Source organism: Trachemys scripta, chromosome 2 (genome assembly GCF_013100865.1).
Source record: "Trachemys scripta elegans isolate TJP31775 chromosome 2, CAS_Tse_1.0, whole genome shotgun sequence".
NCBI classification, from domain to species: domain Eukaryota; kingdom Metazoa; phylum Chordata; order Testudines; family Emydidae; genus Trachemys; species Trachemys scripta.
This window is the reverse complement of record NC_048299.1, coordinates 18,105,299-18,124,482: the sequence shown is the minus strand read 5'-3', so window position 1 is coordinate 18,124,482 and position 19,184 is coordinate 18,105,299. Positions and strand designations below refer to the sequence as shown.

The 19,184-nt window shown below is 43.0% G+C and overlaps 1 protein-coding gene across 6 annotated transcripts in view; it reads right to left on the bottom strand.

The window, feature by feature from the left end:
• RBM33 (RNA binding motif protein 33) overlaps positions 1–18,669 on the bottom strand; it is a 152,089-nt gene extending 133,420 nt beyond the window's left edge. For 3 of the 6 annotated variants that reach the window (XM_034759993.1, XM_034759995.1, XM_034759996.1), the window contains exons 1-3: positions 18,414–18,669; positions 7,949–8,027; positions 6,192–6,272 (exon numbers count right to left, since the gene is read on the bottom strand). In XM_034759993.1, coding sequence (XP_034615884.1) covers positions 6,192–6,272; positions 7,949–8,027; positions 18,414–18,438 — 185 coding nt within the window. In that variant the 5' untranslated portion in view covers positions 18,439–18,669. The remainder of the gene's footprint in view (positions 1–6,191; positions 6,273–7,948; positions 8,028–18,413) is intronic. The other 3 variants (XM_034759991.1, XM_034759992.1, XM_034759994.1) reach the window with 2 other exon arrangements.
• Between the last annotated feature and the right edge of the window lie 515 nt (positions 18,670–19,184).

Genomic DNA, 19,184 nt, shown 5'->3' with positions numbered 1-19,184 from the left:
TGGGGGAGGGATGGGGGACAGGAATGCACAACCCCGGCCTGAGCTTCAGCCTCTGACAGCTGAAGCCAAAGAAGTCAGGGAGGAATCCGTAACTGCCGTGACCTCCATGGCTAAATCATATCCTTAATCTTAAAATAATAAGCACCTGTAACTACAATAAAAAAAGTCTAATTTGTATGAACAAAGCAGATCACAGCTGTACTGTTCAATTTATGCTGGCAAGTTACTGCTTCATATAATTAAAATATAAAGTGAAGTAAAATAAATTGAAGCACAATGAAGAGGCTATCTACATTTAAAGAAATGGATTAGCTCTTCTCAAAACCTGAACCTTCATATGCCTTAACTCCTTACTAAAAAAAAATTAGTGTTTCCCCATCTCTTTAAAAACAAAAAACAAACCAAAAAAAGCTTCATTATAAGTGGAGTTTTACCAGAACAAGAGGCTCATGGCAAACAGTGCCCTCATTTTCATCACAACAATAGCAGCACAGTTGTGGAGGGGGATAGGAAGGAGTACTGGCCAATGTCTAGAAGGTCACCTAGTCACTCTCAGTGGAAGTCAACTGTAGTGAAAATAAATCAGATTGTCTCACTATCTACTAAAAGCAAAAGGCAGAAAAATGGGAAACCTTTGATTCCTACTCGCCTTTTCTCTCACAAGGCTGTGACAACTCCCTCCTTCCTCTGCTGAGCAATAGCAGAAGGGAAGACAATTACTCTAGAAGGCAAGTAAAAGTTAGTAGGTGATAACTGCTGCACTTCTAGGACATTAGCTCAAAGGAAACTGCTTAGCCTGGTCTACGCTACAAAGTTAGGTCAACATAAGCTGCCTTGCGTCAACCTAGTTGTGCATGTGTCTACACTTAAATGTCTATCACCAATGTAATCTCTCCATTACACTAACATAGTAACACCACCTCCCGTTCATGGAGCAGCTGCAAACAGTGGAGTGCTGCTTCTGGGCCTGAGAAACGAACGCTGACCAGTGGAATTGCATCATAATGCAGACGTGGGGTGACAAACTGCAGAACTTTTGCATGCGCAAGGTCACATTCTTGGATTTGTGTGCCAAGTCTTCCCCAGACCTCCAGCACAGGGACACAAAAATGAGAGCTGCTTTGTCAGTGGAGAAGTGAGTGGTGACCACACTGTGGAAACTTGTAACGACGGATTGGCTGTTAATTGTCTCCTCTATGCAGAATTGTGAATCTTAGCAATGCGCAGGACATAATGGATGGATTTGCAGAAGTGGGGTTTCTGAACTGCTGTGGAGTGGTAGACAGCACACATCCTTATTTTGGTACCAGACCACCTTGCCACAGAGTACATCAACAGAAAGGGCTATTTTTTCTATGGTTATGCAAGTGCTGGTGGATCATCTTCAATACTTTACCAAGCTCAATGTTGCCTGGTCAGGGAAGGTGCATAATGCTTGCATCTTTAAGAACCCAGGACAGCTCAGAAAACTACCAGCAGGGACCTTCTTTCCTGAACATCCAATTACTTTGGCGATGTTGAACTGCCAGTAGTGTTTTTGGGGGACCCAGTCTACCCCTCACTCACCTGGCTCAAGAAGCTGTACACCAGCCACCTCAATAGCACCAAAGAAAAATTCAGCTACTGTCTCAGCGGGTGAAGAATGACAGTTGAATGTGCTTTTGGTAGGCTGAAGGGTGCTGGCGCTGTTTACTCACAAGATTGGATCTCAGACAAAAAATTATCCCAATTGTTATAGCTGCCTGCTATATCCTGCATAATACCTGTGAAGCAAAGGGGAAGAGTTGCCGCCGGGACGGAGTGCAGAGGTGGTCTGTCTCTCTGTTGAGTTTGAACAGCCAGACACAAGGGCCATCAGAAGAGCTCAGTGTGGAGCTCTATGGCTCAGGGAGGCTTTGAAAGAGCACTTCAACAGAGAGCCACAATAATGGGTTGTGGTGTACTGTGCTCTATCTGGCCCTGCAGTTTGGGGGCCTGTTACAAATTATGTGGAGCTTGCTGCACATCTATCAATACAACACTGACAATGCGCCTATTAATTTTATGGTGCTTGCTGTTTATGATTTAGGCTGTTTGCCACTGATCCGATGAGTTGTCACGGTGTACAATATTGGCTGTGTGGGTGCTTTCACTACTTTCAGGCATTCTGCAACATATGCTGGGAACTAATAATGATGAATTATTTTCCGAACAATTCAATTTTATTTACTAATGAAAACACCTACAAAAAATTATTTTCAAGTTAAAAGCAAATACATTAAAACCTTAATAAATTTATGGAACAGAACTTAAAGAACAGAAAGGAACAGTCATTTCAATTTTAGCTACACATGCATCAAGCGTGGCACTCACAGGTCACTGTATGTATATTGGCCTTAATGTCCGCCAGTGTGGAACGGTAGGGATAGGGAGATGGCCCTGGTGCCATGTGGAATGTTGGCGGAGGGAGGTGCAGGGAAGTGCTATATTGGAGTTCTCCATGGACTGCACAGGAAGGTGAGCCTGGGATTGTTGAAACTGTAGGTCTGCAAGTGTCTGCAGCATCCGTGTTTTCTCCTGGAGAAGTCCCACTACTTCTTGGTGCATCTCCCTCCCCTTTTCCTGCTGGGACTCGAGCTTTTCTTCTGTCCACTCTTTCCCTCTCCATACAATCTGCAGTATTCATCTTCCAGGCCCTCTGTTCACTGTTTGATGCAGCACTGACTCGCAGAACATGTCATCCCAAGTCCTCTTCTTTTTCCTCCTTATCTGGCTCAGGAATTCTTTGGGTGTGGAGGGGGAATCCCCCAACAGCAGCAGCCACAGATAAAACACACAGAGGTACTTCACCATTATAGTCACAAATGGAAAGCAAAAGATAAGATTTGGAACTACCTTCCCCTGCTCCCCTAAATTTGTAAACAAGACATGCTTATTGACAGTTCTGCTTCAGAGTACTTGTGCTCGGCAGCTGTGGTGAGTATGGCCTGTCAGGGATATGAGAAACAAGGAGGGAGTTGCTCAGTTGCATGAAATTGAGCATAGGGCAATGGCATTGAATAGTGGCAGCATTTTCCATAGGTGGTGGTGATTTTAGCTGATCTCACTCGTGAGGGTAACAAAACCAGAGAGCACAGCTGCTGCAGGCATCCTGAAGCCACCCAGGCTCATATGCTGCTAGTCTTTTTACTGCATTGGTGCCTTCTGAAGACATTGTTGATTCGCGTGGGAAAGTGTCCTACCGCAGAGGAAGAAATAAGGCACCGCCTAGAAACCTTTGGGAGAGGATTGCTGTGTACCTCCATGGAAGTTTCATCGAGATCTCTCAGAACGATTCAAAGGACATCCTCCTGAGAGATAAACTGTTCCTCATGCCCCCCACCCCGGCCTAACTCTACAGGGACACAAAAAGCAGATAAAAGCTCTAGCTCTTTGTTGTATCACTACCTCTTCTCATACAACTAGATTAATGAAAAGTCAATAGCTGTGTCCTAAGTTGGGGGTGCCATCACTGTGATGGGAAAAAAATTCACACATTTAACCAACGTTCCTTCTTCTGCATCAGGCTTGCCTATGCTCGACTGGACTGCAGTGGAGTCTCAAACAGGTCCTGGCTTATGGCACAGCTGGACCTTCCAGTCACATGTCCCGGTCCTCTTCCTCCTCCACTTTCCCCCTATTCATGTCAGGAGCCTGTGACTTGGACTCTTCAGAGGTATCCACGGTGGCGTGTGGGGTGGTGGTGGGGTCTCCCCCCAAGTATTGCATGCAACTCTTTGTAAAAGTGGCAGGTCATGACATGGCATTGAATCAACTGTTGGCCTCCCTGTGCTTCTCATGTGCCTGCTGCAGTTTCTTCACTTCCATACAGGACTGCTGCTGATCTCCGTCAGACCCCTTCTCCTGCACCTCCTGTGCAATCTGCTCATAGATGTCCATGTTTCTACTGCTAGTCCATAGCTGTGTTTCACAGCCTCTTCTTCCCACAGACCCAGGAGATCCAATATCTCCTGTGTACTCCTGTCTGGAACGTGGAGCCAGCTGGGCAGTTTCATACAACAGTGGAAAGTTGGTAGGTGTGCTTGCCAAGATGGACAATCGGGAAAAGGCATTTCAAAATTTGGAGGGTTTTAAAGGGATGGGGTGTGGGGCTTCTGGTCACCGTAACCCGTGGGCAGTGGAGTTAACAATTGTGACCAGAGTGGTCAGTGTTGGGCATTGTGGGACAGCTGCTGGAGGACTGTTAGGGTTGACATAGGCAAATCAGTGCCTACACTCGTGCTACGTCGACCCCAATACGTTGACCATGGCTCAGCGCTGCTTAGGGAGGTGGTGTTACCATGTCAGTGTAATGGAGAGATTACACTAGTGGTAGACATTTAAGTGTAGACACATGCACAACTAGGTTGATGCAAGGCAGTCTCCTGAACCTCAGCTGGAGATAATGTTCAAATAAAGAGAGAGCTATAAGAAAGGGGAGCAGAGGCCCCAAATTATCTCTCCCTTCATCTCTACTCATGACATCAACCACACCTGAAAGACAAGGAAATTAACACTGAACTGTGGAGGAAGAGACTACTAGAGCCTATGGTGAGAGAAACTTTGGCTTTTAGTTTACTTAGCTGCATTTTACCTTTTATTTCATTGTAACCAATTCTGACTTTTTATGCCTTATTACTTGTAATCACTTAAAATCTTTTTTTTTGTAGTTAACAATAAAATGAGTTTATCTAAACGTGTGTGTGTTTGGATTGAAGTGTCTGGGAAACTCCATTTGAGATAAGGTTTGTGCATATCTATTAATGAAATGATGGACTTTATATAAGCTTGTACTGTCCAGGAGGGTGCTGGGCAGTACAAGATGCACATTTCTGGGGGAAAGTCTGGGACTGGGTGTTTGCTGGTGTTGCCTGGAGTATAATTCATGGGTGGCTGGCTGTAACGCTCATACAGTATAGCTGGGAGTGATTTACATGCTGGAGGCTGTGTTGGGGCAGATCAGGAGTTGTTGCTCTCACAGTGAAGCAGTGTAAAAGGTACACCAGGTGGGAGAATTGGGGGAACACAGCTGTTCAACAGTCCAGACCAGAGGTGGGCAAACTACGGCCCGCGGGCCGGACCATTCTCCACGGCCCCTGACCTCCTGGCCCAGGAGGCTAGCCCCCGGCCCCTCCCCTGCTGTTCCCCCTCTCCCGCAGCCTCAGCTCACTGCGCCACCGGCGCAATGCTCTGGACAGCGAGCTCCTGGGGCAACACAGCTGCAGAGCCCGTCCTGACCCGGTGCTCTCTGCTGCGCATTGCGTGGCTGGCTCCAGCCAGGCAGCATGGCTGCCTGTCATGGTGCAGCTGCGCCGCCAGCCACCGGTGCTCCAGGCAGCGCAGTAAGGGGGCAGGGAGCGGGGGTGGGGGGGTTGAATAGAGGCAGAGAAGTTCAGGGGTTGGTCAGGGGTGTGGATAGGGGTCGGGGTGGTCAGAGGGCGGGGAACAGGGGTGTGAATGTGGGCAGGGGTTCCGGGGGCAGTCAGGGAGAAGGGGTGGTGGACGGGGCAGAGGTCCCGGGGGGGGGGGGGGGGGGGGGGGGGGAGGGAACAGTCAGTAAGGAGAGAGGGTGTTGGATGGGGCAGTGGGGGGCAGTTAGGGGCGAGTCAGGGAGCAGGGGGAATGGATGGTGTGGGGGTTTGGAGGGGGCTGTCAGGGAACGGGGAGGGTTGGATGGGACAGGAGTCCTGGGGGACCATCAGGGGCGAGAAGCGGGGGGTGGGGGGGGGGAAATCAGGAACCGGGCCACACCTGCCTGTTTGGGGAGGCAAAGCCTCCTCTAACCAGTCCTCCATACAATTTCTGAAACCTGATGCGGCCCTCAGGCCAAAAAGTTTGCCCGTCCCTGGTCCAGAGTGAATCCTGGGGAATGTCACAGCAGGTTCATGGAATTTTCAATACAGGCACAAAAATTTGGGGATAGAGAAGATTCTGGAGAAAGTTGTATGATGGGAACCTGACCCTACAGTCCATCACCCCTACGTGACTTGTTTCTGCCCCACCATACATTGCCAAAACGTCCCAAAAGACATTACGCTGGACAGTAGAGTTTTGTACACTGTGATGCCTACCCATAGTGCATCGAACTGTGCATCAAAACAAGCAGTTCTGGTGACTATGCACAGCGCTGATGCAAGGAGCAAAGAATGCATGCACACAAGCGATATACTAACTTTAGCAGCTTTATGCCGACGTAACTTGCGGCAGCAAAAGTTTGTAGCCTAGACATGTCCTTAGAGTGGATAAAAATTGTACTGTAAACAGAGTGAAAGATCAGACAAAAGCATTAAATCAATTAGGGACTTTGATTAGACTCTACATCCGTTTCACTATACTAAATGTCTGAACAAATCACCATGCTACTAGCATAGAAGAGAAAGTGTAAACCTTTTTGGCAAGTAGCTTGACAAGTGTAGTTGGATCGTAGGACTCAATACAAAAGAACATAGCTTTGTTTCCCAACTAATGGTATGCCTACACTGGCAAGTTTCTGCGCCACTTTTATTAAAGCACTGGAATTAAACCGCTCGTGCGTCCACACTGTGCTCCTTGTGACGCTGGAGCACATCCACATTAGCAGCTCTTGCAACGGCAAAGACAGCAGTGCATTGTGGTAGCTATCCCACTGTACGACTGGCTGCAGGGTGCTTTGGGAAGGGTTTGCAATGCCTCATGGGGCAGGCACAGCATCATATGATGCAGGTTTCCCAATCCCATTGTTCCATGGGCATCCTATTACATTGCCAGCTGCTTTTCAACTGAAGCGGGGAGGGGTGAAGGAGACTGAAAGACCGGGAGTGTGTGTGTGTATGGAGGGCGGGGAGAGAGAGAGTGTGTTTTGGGTGACAGAGACTGTGTCAGCATGCTGTCTTGTAAGTTCAGACAGCGGCAGGAAGCAACCAGTCCTGAAACAGGGGGAAACCCTGACATCAGCTCCCGCCTCCCTCCATGGGCTCTCTGCAGAGCAATCTCCCTCTTTCTCACACAGACACATGCCTCTGTGTTCAACAGCACAAGCATTCCACATTAATGGTTTGCTTTGTGTCCCGGAGCAGAGCAGCACAGCACATGATGGCTGTCAGGAAAGGTGCTTTGAATGGGGAGTGGTGCATGTCTCTAGGGCAGACGAGTTCAAAACAATGAGCAGAGCGGTCACTTGAGGCATTATGGGACAGCTCCGGAGGCCAATTACAGCACAGAAAGCAATCAAGTGTCTACACTGGCAATAGAGCACTGGAGCCTCTGCGCAAATAGCCTTAAGATTCTCCTCGAGGTGATTTTTTTGCAGCACTGCAACTGATGAGTTTCTGTGCACAAAGTGGCTTGACAGTGTGTACACGTCTGCAGTTTGAGTGCAAAAAGCTGCTTTACTGCACAGAAACTTGCCAGTGTAGACAAGCCCTAAGTTTGGTTACACTTTCAAATCTTTTCAATAGATTTATATTTGTCAATAGAAAATCTAAAAGAAATCCGCCCATCCTTCCCCCCCGCCAAAAAAAAAAAAGAATGACTCAGATTAAAGACATGAATTTTTTTTTTAAAAAAGGTAGCCAAAGATCACAAGTTTTAACAGAAGTTATCAGTTGTTTATGGCATGTGCCGCCGAAGACTGGCTAAAATAGCTTTAAATATTCAGTGATTGAGAAGGTAAGTGTAGTCAGAAAGCTGACTGCAAAAACAGTTACATATTTCCAACATTTAAAAAATCTAATCTAGGCTGTATTGTAGCTGTTCATGTCTTCAGACTGGAAGCTTGTCAAGGTAGGTATATATGTTTGGCAACATTTAGCATCCGCTGACAGACACATAGCTGCCAACAGCTTCATTAGTATCTGAATTTGCACTGTTTTAAGAATTAGAATACAAAATGGCACTCCAAGAAACTAAAACAATGTAATTCAATGTCTGAACATGAAAAAATGTTAACTACCTGTCCCAGTCATCGTCTCCAGTTCTTCTTCTCCAAGACCTTTCTGCACCAGGCTTATCAAACTGATCAAAGTCATCATCTGTAAAGTAGAAGACTACATTAGATAGTTCTTACTGGAATATAAAAGAAGCGCAGAAGTTTTCTAATCCTGAAGCAATGACTTGTTCTCTTTAGGAATTACTGTCCTACCCCTTTTTGGTTTTACAATTTTTCTCTAGTATTTGTTTAATTCAAAAAGTTAAGATGTAGTTTGGTCTTAGTAAGGAAGTAGTAATAGTAAGATGTAGAGGTCTTATTGCTAATGAAGGTGAGACTGCAATGCGGGGAAATCAAACATAGGAAAGTATGTCAGCACATTGATTGAAAAGTGAAACCAAATTTCAGATGGTAAAAAGTATTTAAACACTACCTAAAAAAGCCAAGTTGTGCTGACTGGTTATCAGGAAATATTTTGCTTTTAAGTGAATTTGTTTTTAAGTGGCGACAATTTGGCAGCCTCAAAAACTCAACTCCTAAATTTATCCACAAAACAGGTGCAGCATGCAGCGTTCAGACAATCTTCCCATATTGCCCAACTAATATGTCTGACCTGTAACTCAGAGGTACCATCTCTTGTGAGGAGAGAATAATCCATTCCTCACCCCCAAGTAGAATATGGTTATAGTATGAAAAAAGGATATCACTACAACTTTGGATTAACATGTTTTTTGTTTTAATGGTTTCTATAAGACAGGTGCCATTTTTACATAATCACTTTCCTGACTAGAATAAGTACAATTATTTGTCTCTTACAGCAAAGGGGTACCAAATTAGGGCCAATCTCAGAATGATTTTTTGATGGTTTGGTTTGAAATAAGCCTTTAAAAACCTATACCTTTTCAATTGCCACTTAGGATTGTGTGTGTGTTCAGGTCCTCCAGTTCAACCGGGCATCCTTCTGTGACAATTTCCCCACCCAATGGCCAACCCTAGTTATCTTCCTTTTGTCTAATTTAAATGCAGGTTTCATTGATGGCACTCATGGAAAACCCAAGGTGAGCATAAAAAATAATGAAAACTCAGCTAGGGCAGTCATCACTAATACAACAGTTTTCAAACTAAAATGGTAGTCACTATACATTCCCATGCCATTAAAATTGTTTGCAGTAGCTTGTGACCCAATGAAAGTCAAGTCATACATGATGAGGTATAAAAAGGAAAAGACATTGTTCTATATTTCTTTTGGGAAAGAAACAATACACCATTTTGTAAGGTCCTAACCAAGGGAACTCAACTACTTAGCATATTAGTGCAGCACTCCACATCCAAGCAGTATCTACATTTTAATATTTTTTCCCTCCACAACATCCAAGATCCAGCTTTTTCTCTGCCCACACAGATAAAATGTTTGTCCAGGACTTCACACATCATGCTTCTTGACCACTAAAACCTCCTCCTTTCCAGCCTTACCAAATACCATCTTGATTCCCATATAGTCAAATGCTGCCGCAGAGACCATTTTCCCAAATTATAGCTCTGCTTATGTCACCACTCTCTCCATTTTCCCCTGCTCACCATACACTCACAGGCATGGCCTACTCTACATAGTTTTTATACCAATATAACTCTGTCAGTTGGGTGTGATTTTTTACCAACAGTTCTACAGGTACAGCCCCTAGCATGGGCACGTTATACTAGTAAAAAGGTACTTTATACCAGTACAGCTTATTCTGTACAAAAAGGAGAATAGGTTATACTGGTATAATCGTGCCCACTAAGGGGGAGTTATACTACGACTACGTCTTCACTACCCACCGGATCGGCGGGTAGCAATCGATCTACCGGGGATCGATTTATTGCGTCTCAACTAGACGCAATAAATCGATCCCCGAACACGCTCCCTGTCGACTCCGGAACTCCACCAGGGCGAGAGGCGGAAGCGGAGTCGACGGGGGAGCCGCGACCATCGATCCCGCGCTGTGAGGACGGGAGGTAAGTCGAGCTAAGCTATGTCGACTTCAGCTACGCTATTCTCATAGCTGAAGTTGCGTATCTTAGATCGATCCCCCCTAGTGTAGACCAACCCTACTTTAACTATATCGGTATAGTTAAAGCAATAGAACCAACTTGTGTGTGTGTAGATAAGCCCTATGGCTCTTTGGGGCTTCACCTCATCGTACTTATTTCTTATAATGGTATTTATGCTGCTATCAACCTTTACTTCAGCCTGGTCTACAATAGAAAAGGGGAAACTACACTGACAAATCCTCTCCTACTATAGATGCAGCTTTAATAAGCAAAAAAAAAAAAAAAAAGGGCTTTTGCCAGTATAGTTTATACTGAACAAAATAAATTATACCAGTTTAAAAGTCCTTTTGTGGTATAACAATCTACACCAGGGCTTTTCCCAGCATAGACGTGTGTCAAAAAAAAAAAAAAAAAAAAAATCAGTCCTAATCAACATTACTATTCCAGCAAGAGTTTTCTACTGTAGACCTTGCCCTCCACTCTACCAACACTACCAGCCTTTATTATCCATTAGTCCCTCTATCACTCATCAGTGTCCTCTAAATATCTTTGCACTTTCTCCCATGCCATCCCTTATCCATGAGAGGAACTCCTTGTAAAGATCCACAAAGCTACATTATCCTCTTTCAAATCTCTCATTAAAGTTTCCTCTGCCATGATTCTTACCAAAGACTCAACAATGGCTAGACACTGCTTATTACAAGAATCATGATTTTCACACTTTTATCTTGTGCCTCCCATGTCTGTCTGTTGTAGTCTCTCGTTGTTTCATGTATTTAGACTGTAAGTTCTTTGGGGAAAAGGGACCATACTTTCATTTCTGTACTTTGCCTAGCATAATACAAATAAATCTACAGACCAAAAGTGAGTTACAAATTACCATAGTACTATCAAAATTTGACTCAACACTTTGAAATGTATTGTTAGACGAGCCCATAAGAGGGTTACAAGTATTTGTGTAGTCAAGAACAGGGTCATGACAGAAATAAATTTAGGAACCCCTAGTGAACAGCATTTCTGTCTAACACATGGTTTGCAAGATATTAAGCATCAAAGTGGTTTTTGATTCATTGTATGACTAGTGTTATTTGGAGAATATCAACTCACAATCAAGTGTAAATTTTTCATTTCTGAAGCTACAAAAATTTTAGGGTTCCCCCCCCCTTCTTTTTAGGCCTTTATATCAGGAATTCACAATACAACCAAAAGTAAATGAATAAAACTTTACATATGGATATGGATGATGCTCCCAGAGAAATTCTTATGAAGCAGTTCATGTTAATGTCAAGCATGGTTACATGCCCATAAAATATAACATGTAAGGGGGAAGGAAAGCTCCCCAGCATCAGCAGTAGCACAAAAGACCAACTGTAAAACTGACAGGGTGGGGTGAGGTAATATCTTTTACTGGACCAACTTCTGTTGGGGAGAGACAAGCTGTCGAGCCACACAACTCTTCTTCATGTCTGAGAAAAGTAGTCCCAGCGTCACAGCAAAATGCAAGATGAAACAGATTGTTTAGCATAAATAATTAGTACATATTGTAAGGGACGATTCAAGGTAGTGTAAGACTGACAGCCAAATATTTTCCACAACACTCAGACAGCAGCAGGAAGAATTCACACAAAAACTAAACCCCAACCTGACAGGAAACCACAAGACTTGCTGCAAAAGTGCTACCAGCCCACATGCATGTCTGAGGCTCTCCTACAGTAGGTAGTGAGTCAACAAGATGACTCTCTCCTTCTTCCCACCTCGCCACCCTGGATAATATCAGGCACTTGATGCAAGGCTGACAGATACTCACTAAGGACACCAGCACTCTACATTAACTTTCACAGGTGGCAAGGGAAGAAAACAAGAAAATTTGTGTGCTAAAACATACCAGGATTTCCCAATTGAAGGGTAAACTTAAAGGACATCAGTGGAAAAAAGTGGTCCGTTGTTCGGCTCTATATCGCTACAATAATATAACAAAAGAAACCCTGCTATCAAAGAAAGAAGTCAGTGCAAAAAACTGCACACACACTGGCTGAAAGTCAGCCATTTTGTTAGACAAGTTTGGCCTCCCTCTGGAATTGGCCAAAATCAATCCCTTAACATGCATTAAAGTTTCTTAACATAGCAGGCTCACTTTGCTGGCAATATTTTTCCTTGCATTACATTTTCCTAGTACATGGGAGCACTGTTGCATGCATTTGACAGTCACATTTCCATAATTTGGTAGACTGATTATTTTCTGATTCTGAGTGTTATGTAGCAGGTAAAGTTTACAAGTATTATCCTGCTGAAAAGGGCAGCAAATCATAAGGATTTTCTGAGAACAAGCTTCCACAGAGCAAGGAGATCTCATTTTTCTTTCTATATCTACTAGCTCCTTTTTAAAAAACCTTCACTAAAATACATAAAGCCTTGTGTACAAGGCTAAAATAAAAAAATTGCTCTTTAAAGACCCCATTAGGGGATAGATGAATCAGCTGGAAGATTGCATAGCAGTGTTCTTATAACACTTCCTATAGCAATACCAATGCAGGCTAAGAAAAAGCTTGTCCTATATACTTGTTATTAAGATGCAGTGTTCAAGCGTTTCACTTGGATGAGATGGCTAAAACCTCTCATCCAAGCAAAACATTTGACCACACCATTCTCCCTCACTCACACACACAATCACCAGACAGAAATAGTCTGCAAGCCTCCAACGGTATGAAAATTGTATGTTTTCAGTGTGGGATAAAAATCATTTTTTATTTCAACTGGACTTTTTAAATGTAAATGAAATACATTGTTTTAAATAAACCTAATTAAAATTAAATTTGAAATCATGACAACCTACATTAAGGTCTAAATTTACTACAATCTATTAAAATCATTTAAATTAATTTTAAAAATAGTAAGCATACATGTTTGCTGCCAAGTTTAAAGAAAGTCAAACCACTGAACTGGTGGAAGTCACTAAGCACCTAGAACCAATACTGGTTGAAGGGCTAAACCAGTTTTTGACAGCAGTAGCTCTTCTGCAGATGCAGACACAATGTTTTCATTTCAGTTGAATCAACTAGTTCAGTTCAACTAGAGTTAAGAAATCAACTGGGAGGTGAAAAAGCAGGAAACCTTGTTTTCCTTTTCCGACCTACGAATAAAAATCAAGTGTGAAAGGATGAGTTTTACTAGTTCTAAAATCTTGAAGAAAATGGTGACCTCGAAACAAGCAGTTCAATTCACTTACTAAAGATAATACTGATAATACTTTGTTGAATATATCAGTTAGTTTTAAACGCAACATGTTTTAATAAATTTTAAAAAAATCTTTTTTTCTTATATATCCAGGACATTTCAGATAGTTTTATTTAACTAATTAAAAATACAAGCAGCATCTTAAAATTGTTTATTAAATTTTAAATTTCCATCCAAATAGACCTTGACAAATCATAAGTAAAAAAAAAATCAGCTAGTAAATAAGAATCATTTTCTAACATAATAAAAATGTAAAAATTAAGCATCTGAATAAAATGTAAGTTAAGCTATAAAACTGCTTAAATAAATGTTTGTAGCTATAGCAGATCTTGCTGGTTAGCAAAAAGAAACACCAAATTTAATGCAGAGGCTAAATTAAATTGCAAACATCATGTTTTAATACTTACCAATCAATTAGAACCAAGTTTTCTTTAGGAAAATAACTAAAAAGTACAAATGCTAAACTAAATTTATAACCATGATCTAGCGTAAATCGTTTTCATTTAAATCAATCCACTCTGTATGTTTCATTTCATTGCTTCTCATTACTGCTGGTCAAAGTACAAGAATTTGATACCATATAACATCCCATTATTTTATTAAATCAAAAAACTTTGTAAATTTCCCCCTTGTCCAAAAAACATGTGTAGAAGTCAGGAGAAAAATTATATCCTACAATATAATCCAATGTTCAGTAGGCAAGAAGTATTTTCTTAATTGCTTCTATGTTTAGTTAACTGCTTCCTCAAGAGGTATTTTAACAAACTAACCAAGCTGGCACAGTTTCTGAGAGGAAGTTTTTGTTAACATGGAGGGAAAGCTGAGTAACTCAATTACTGTACCATCTTTCCAGGCTAATTAAATGCAACCTTGCATCAGCTATTTTGACAACTGCTATAGTCTAACCAGTGCTGCTACTTTTTCAAAATCTTTTTCAAATGGTGTAGAACTTTAGTGTCTAGTGTGTTTGAGAGACAAGGGCTGTTAAAACTGTTAAAGTTGAGATGGGAGAAGAAACAGCTAATCAGAATTACATGAATATATTTTTCTTTAAGTTCCATTCTCTTTTACCTGGCAGGGCTTAGAAATTTTTTTGTGAATTAGTTGTTTTTCCAAACACTAGTCCTAGGATCAATGATCAGCAAGAGAGCAGTGCATAATCCCTGACAATGTACCATTATTAATTAATATTCTTTGCTAATTGTTTGCCATAAACAACATCATCTGTAGCAAATCATTAAGTCGATTGATAACAGATATCTAAGACTTTAAAAAACAAAACAAAAAATGGAAAATAATTTCAATAAATATCACCTGCAGGACTTTACATAATTTGACATAACTTTATTTTGTCAAATTACAATTATATAATATTATGGTCTGTATGTACTGAAGAGGCAAAAAGATCTGAAGTACACTCATTGAGGGCCAAATTGTGCAATCCTTATGCATGTGTGAGCACTTACTCATTGAGATACACCCACTGAAGTCATTGGCATTTTATGAATACTGTAATCAGAATGGTCTGACTTTTAAGGACAGCTTTCCAAAGGTATGAAAAGAGTTGGTTTTAGCCATGAAAATGAAAACTATCTGCCACTAGTCCCTAAAAGTAGTAATGCCTTATTGGCACTGGTCCATACTGGATACAACTAGTCCTGACCTCAGATCAGTGTCATTTTCAAAACCCTAACTTTTGTAGGCCCTTGTCAAAAGTAAGTTTCAATATAGCCAAAATGGAAAACACACATAGTACTGGTAAACTGTCAGACAGCATGACAAAGTAGCATGCATCTTAGGTACACAAAAATATCCAGGACTCGGCCCATCTGACTGCACAAAAATGGAATCTCTCTCTAGGTTCTGCCTTTTGTTGTCAAGTGAAATTAAGTTACAGTGAAGTGAGACAAACAATTTCAACTGGACCTGTGAAGCGTTCAGGAGAATTTGTACTACACCTCTGAATTGTGTAATGGCCAACAACAGACAAAGATGAAAGGAAGGATGCTAGAGTGCTAGTGGCAGAAATTATGTTCTCTCTCTCGTAGGTCCAACCGCTCTCTATCCAAAGAGCTCCGACTCTCATCCAAACCCAAACTGTCTACTATAACCTCTTCCTCCAGAGCTTCCTTGAGACATCACCTCCCTTCCAGTCCTCATAAAATGCACCTGGCTAAAGTTATCTGCCTCACCAGCTCTGACCATTTCATACTCCCTCTTTGCACCCCTTCTCTGGCTCCCCGCTTCGTTACTACATCAAGTTTCAACTTTTATCTTTACTTTCAAAGCCATAGCAACCAACATTGTCCTTTATTGTCTACCTAGCTAATAACACCAACCTGCTCATTACTCCCACAACCATCTCCATGTCTCGTTACTGTATCACCCCCTACACAGGAAGTGGCCACCCTATTCTAGACCACCCAGACATTACTCTCCTCTCCTCATTCCTTAAACTCAATTCTGCGATGGGAACAAGAATTGAATCTACAACATCAATGCATATTTTTTTTAAAACTGACCAAGATGTGCACATACCTAAATTGAGTAAGAATATGACCTCATTGTTGTGTTCCTTGTTTTTCCTCACCACATCCCTGGCCTACTGTTTACTACTGTGACTTAGGTTTAAAATTACATTGCAAACTCTTCAGAAAGGGACTACATCTTTCTATTTGCACATTAAAGCATCTAGCACAGTTTCAGACCCTGGAATATTGAATAATATATTTAACCACCACCCTAACCAATATACAAAAACCTGTAGGAGAACACTTCGATCTCCCTGGCCACACAATAGCAGATGTAAAAGTAGCCATCTTACAGCAAAAAAACTTCAGGACCAGACTTCAAAGAGAAACTGCTGAGCTTCAGTTCATTTGCAAATTTGACACCATCAGATCAGGATTAAACAAAGACTGTGAATGGCTAGCCAACTACAAAAGCAGTTTCTCCTTCCTTGGTGTTCACAACTCAACTACTAGAAGAGGGCCTCACCGGCCCTGATTTAACTAACCTCGTTATCTCCAGATGGATTATTGCCTGCATATTTATACCTGCCTCTGGAAATTTCCATTACATGCGTCTGAGGAAGTGGACATTCACCCACGAAAGCTTATGCTCCAATACATCTGTTAGTCTTTAAGGTGTCACAGGACTCTTTGTTGCCCAACCAGGGGTTCACCTCTACTAGCTACATTGAGATAGTCTTTATGTGCACTTTGTCTACACTAGAATATTACATCAGGAGACCTATTTCAACGTGCAACACTTTTTTTTTTTTAAAGTAATACATAGCCTATATTGTAAGCTCACTGGGACAAGGGCCACATCTTCCCAACCTCTGTTCATTGCTGAACACAATGCTGACACTGAACAAACATTTTTTTGACCCACACTTAGCACAATGGGGTCCTGGTCCATGACTAGGCTCCTAGGCACTACAGTAGGACAAATAATAATGTAATTGTAACTTGAAACATTTCGATCAACTCCAGCTCCCTGATCTTGCCGGTCATGCACACGTTTTCACACAAAAGGATGCCCATGCAGCTTGTAATAGTTTTTAAAATACATCTAAAAATGACATATTTTTCCTTCCCACAAACTATCAAGTGTTTTTACAATGTGAATTTTAAAAACCTCAGTAACAGAACTCAAGTTTTCAGAGTTCACTTTCACATAATAAATGCACTAGTTTCTTTCATCTAGTCACCTCAAGTAGGTTTTGAAAAAAACATACAAAACAATATTTGACACCATTAAAACTTGATGCCCTCAAAGGTATTTACAATCATATATACTTGTACCCGTGTTGCTCGCATTCTGATCCTACCCCAAAATCCTCCCCACTTTTTCAACTTTTAACAATTAAATATTGACAATCATTTTCTTTTAAGGGCTTAGCTTCACTAGGAACTTTAATTATGTTTACATTCTTTTTAACAATTGCGCTATGGTCAACATGATGTTACCTGACTTATGTGAGACAAGGATAAGCCATGTTGAGCACTATGACAGTTATTTGTGAGTAAATCTTGCTCCGAACTGGGTTTGCTCATAATTAGTGCAAATGATAATCATAACTTGCCATTGTTTCTACCAAAGAGGCAGCATCCTAACAGCTAACCCAACTGTAAAAAAACTGTTAAAAAGTATTTAAATACAAGTACATTTCCTAATGAAACTGATTCCCAAGAGCTACAGGGCAGGGAGAAGTTGAATACGTTTTTTACATTATACTTTTCTGAAGAACTGATTAGATGTGACTCAGCATATCTTTGCAATCTTTAACTCTTAAAGATTGCATTTTGTAGATATGTAAAATATTGCTTGAAATATTTAGAACAGGACAAGACAAAGCAATATGCTATTTTAATTTTATAGACTCATACAACTCAAGGAAGAATGGCCAAGTGGTTAAGAGTTCTGGCATTGAAATCTTGGCTTTGTCACACATTTTCTATGTTACTATGAGCAAGTTAATTAATTTGCCTGTGCTTCCGTTCTCCGTTTGTATAATAGGGATAACTACCTCACAAGGTGGTTTTTAGGATAAGTTATTAATACTGGGGAAGTGGTCACATACTCTTGATTATAAATGGCACGGGAATAAAAGGCTTTGAATAAAAATACGACATGAAAATGGACCTATTAGGTCCCATCCAGTCCAGAGCTTGGGAAATCTGCTGTGCCAGTGGTGAGAAAGAAGCCTTTTCTGGCAAGAGAGCGCCAAAAACACAAACTATAGAAATTTTCATGTTGTAAAAGCGTACAGCCCTTACGAATGGAAAAGGATCTTTCTAAACGTGAATCGGTGAGACCTTCAGGCTTCCCACACCAGCCCCTTGGCTGCTGCCCACAATTTCCCCAGGCATCAGAAGAGCAACTGACGGGCTTGGTCAGTTATTCGAAACCTGTCGAGCAAACGCGAAACTGACCAGAACCGAGTCAATTTCGCTCCGCAGCACTTCTGCTTGGGGAAACTATGATCCCTAGCACAGGAAGCCAGACAGGAGACAACCCTCAGGGAAGGGGTAGATTCGCTCCCATCGACGCCACCTGCAGGCCCCCTTCAGCGCCGTAAGCCCCCCGCCCCCTGCTAGGCCCCATAGCCAGAGCTCTCGTCAGCTCTCCCACAGCCCTCCTAGGCCCGCGCCATAACTCCAGCGCCACTGCTGCCCACGCCCCCTCCCCAGGCAGTCGCACCGCAGGTCTCAGGTACCTGCTCCTCCCAAGGCAGCAGCCATGGCGCCTCTTCCTGCGCGGGCGGCGGCCGCTCCTGGCGGTGCCTCCCGCAGTTGCAATGAGGGCTCGGAGTGGGGGGAAGGCCTCGGACGCAGGCCCCGCTCGGCGCCCGGCTGCAGGGGGCGAGGGTACTCCGCCCTCCCGCCGCCTGCTCCGCACCACCAGCCGCAAGAGAACAACAAACTAACACAACATGGCGGCCGCCACTGACGGCTGGGGTTCGCTGCCGCAGCGCATCATGGGATCGTGGAGGGCTAACCCTTCCCCCCAAGAGCGGAAGGCAAAGAAAGGCCGCTGGTTGGCTGGCTGAGGAAGACCGCACCGAGGCTGTTACGATGGGCGCATGCGCCGCACTTGCCTCTGCAGGAAATACAAAGACTGGCTGAGACGCAATGCGCATGCGCCAAAAGTGACCGAGCCAATCTTGGTGACGTATTCCGCAGTCTACTGGACAGGCATGTAGCTACAGCCGGGGATGCTGGAGACAGAGCTGCAGGCTTCGGTGCGCATGCGCATAGGACTGCTGGCGCTGGGCTGGAGGAGAGCTGCTCCAGGGAGCGCGATGGGCCGAAGTCGTCCCGCCTTGGGGCGTGCGCACTGGCTGCGCTGGAGTGGCGCAGCGCTGCTCAGAGCGTTGGCAAACCCAGGCCCTAGTGGGTGCAGGGCCTAGGACGAGCACACCCGCGCTGCCTGACAGAGAGAGCTGCAAGCTGGTCTGGCAAGATGCTGCACCCACCTGCCCAGGCGA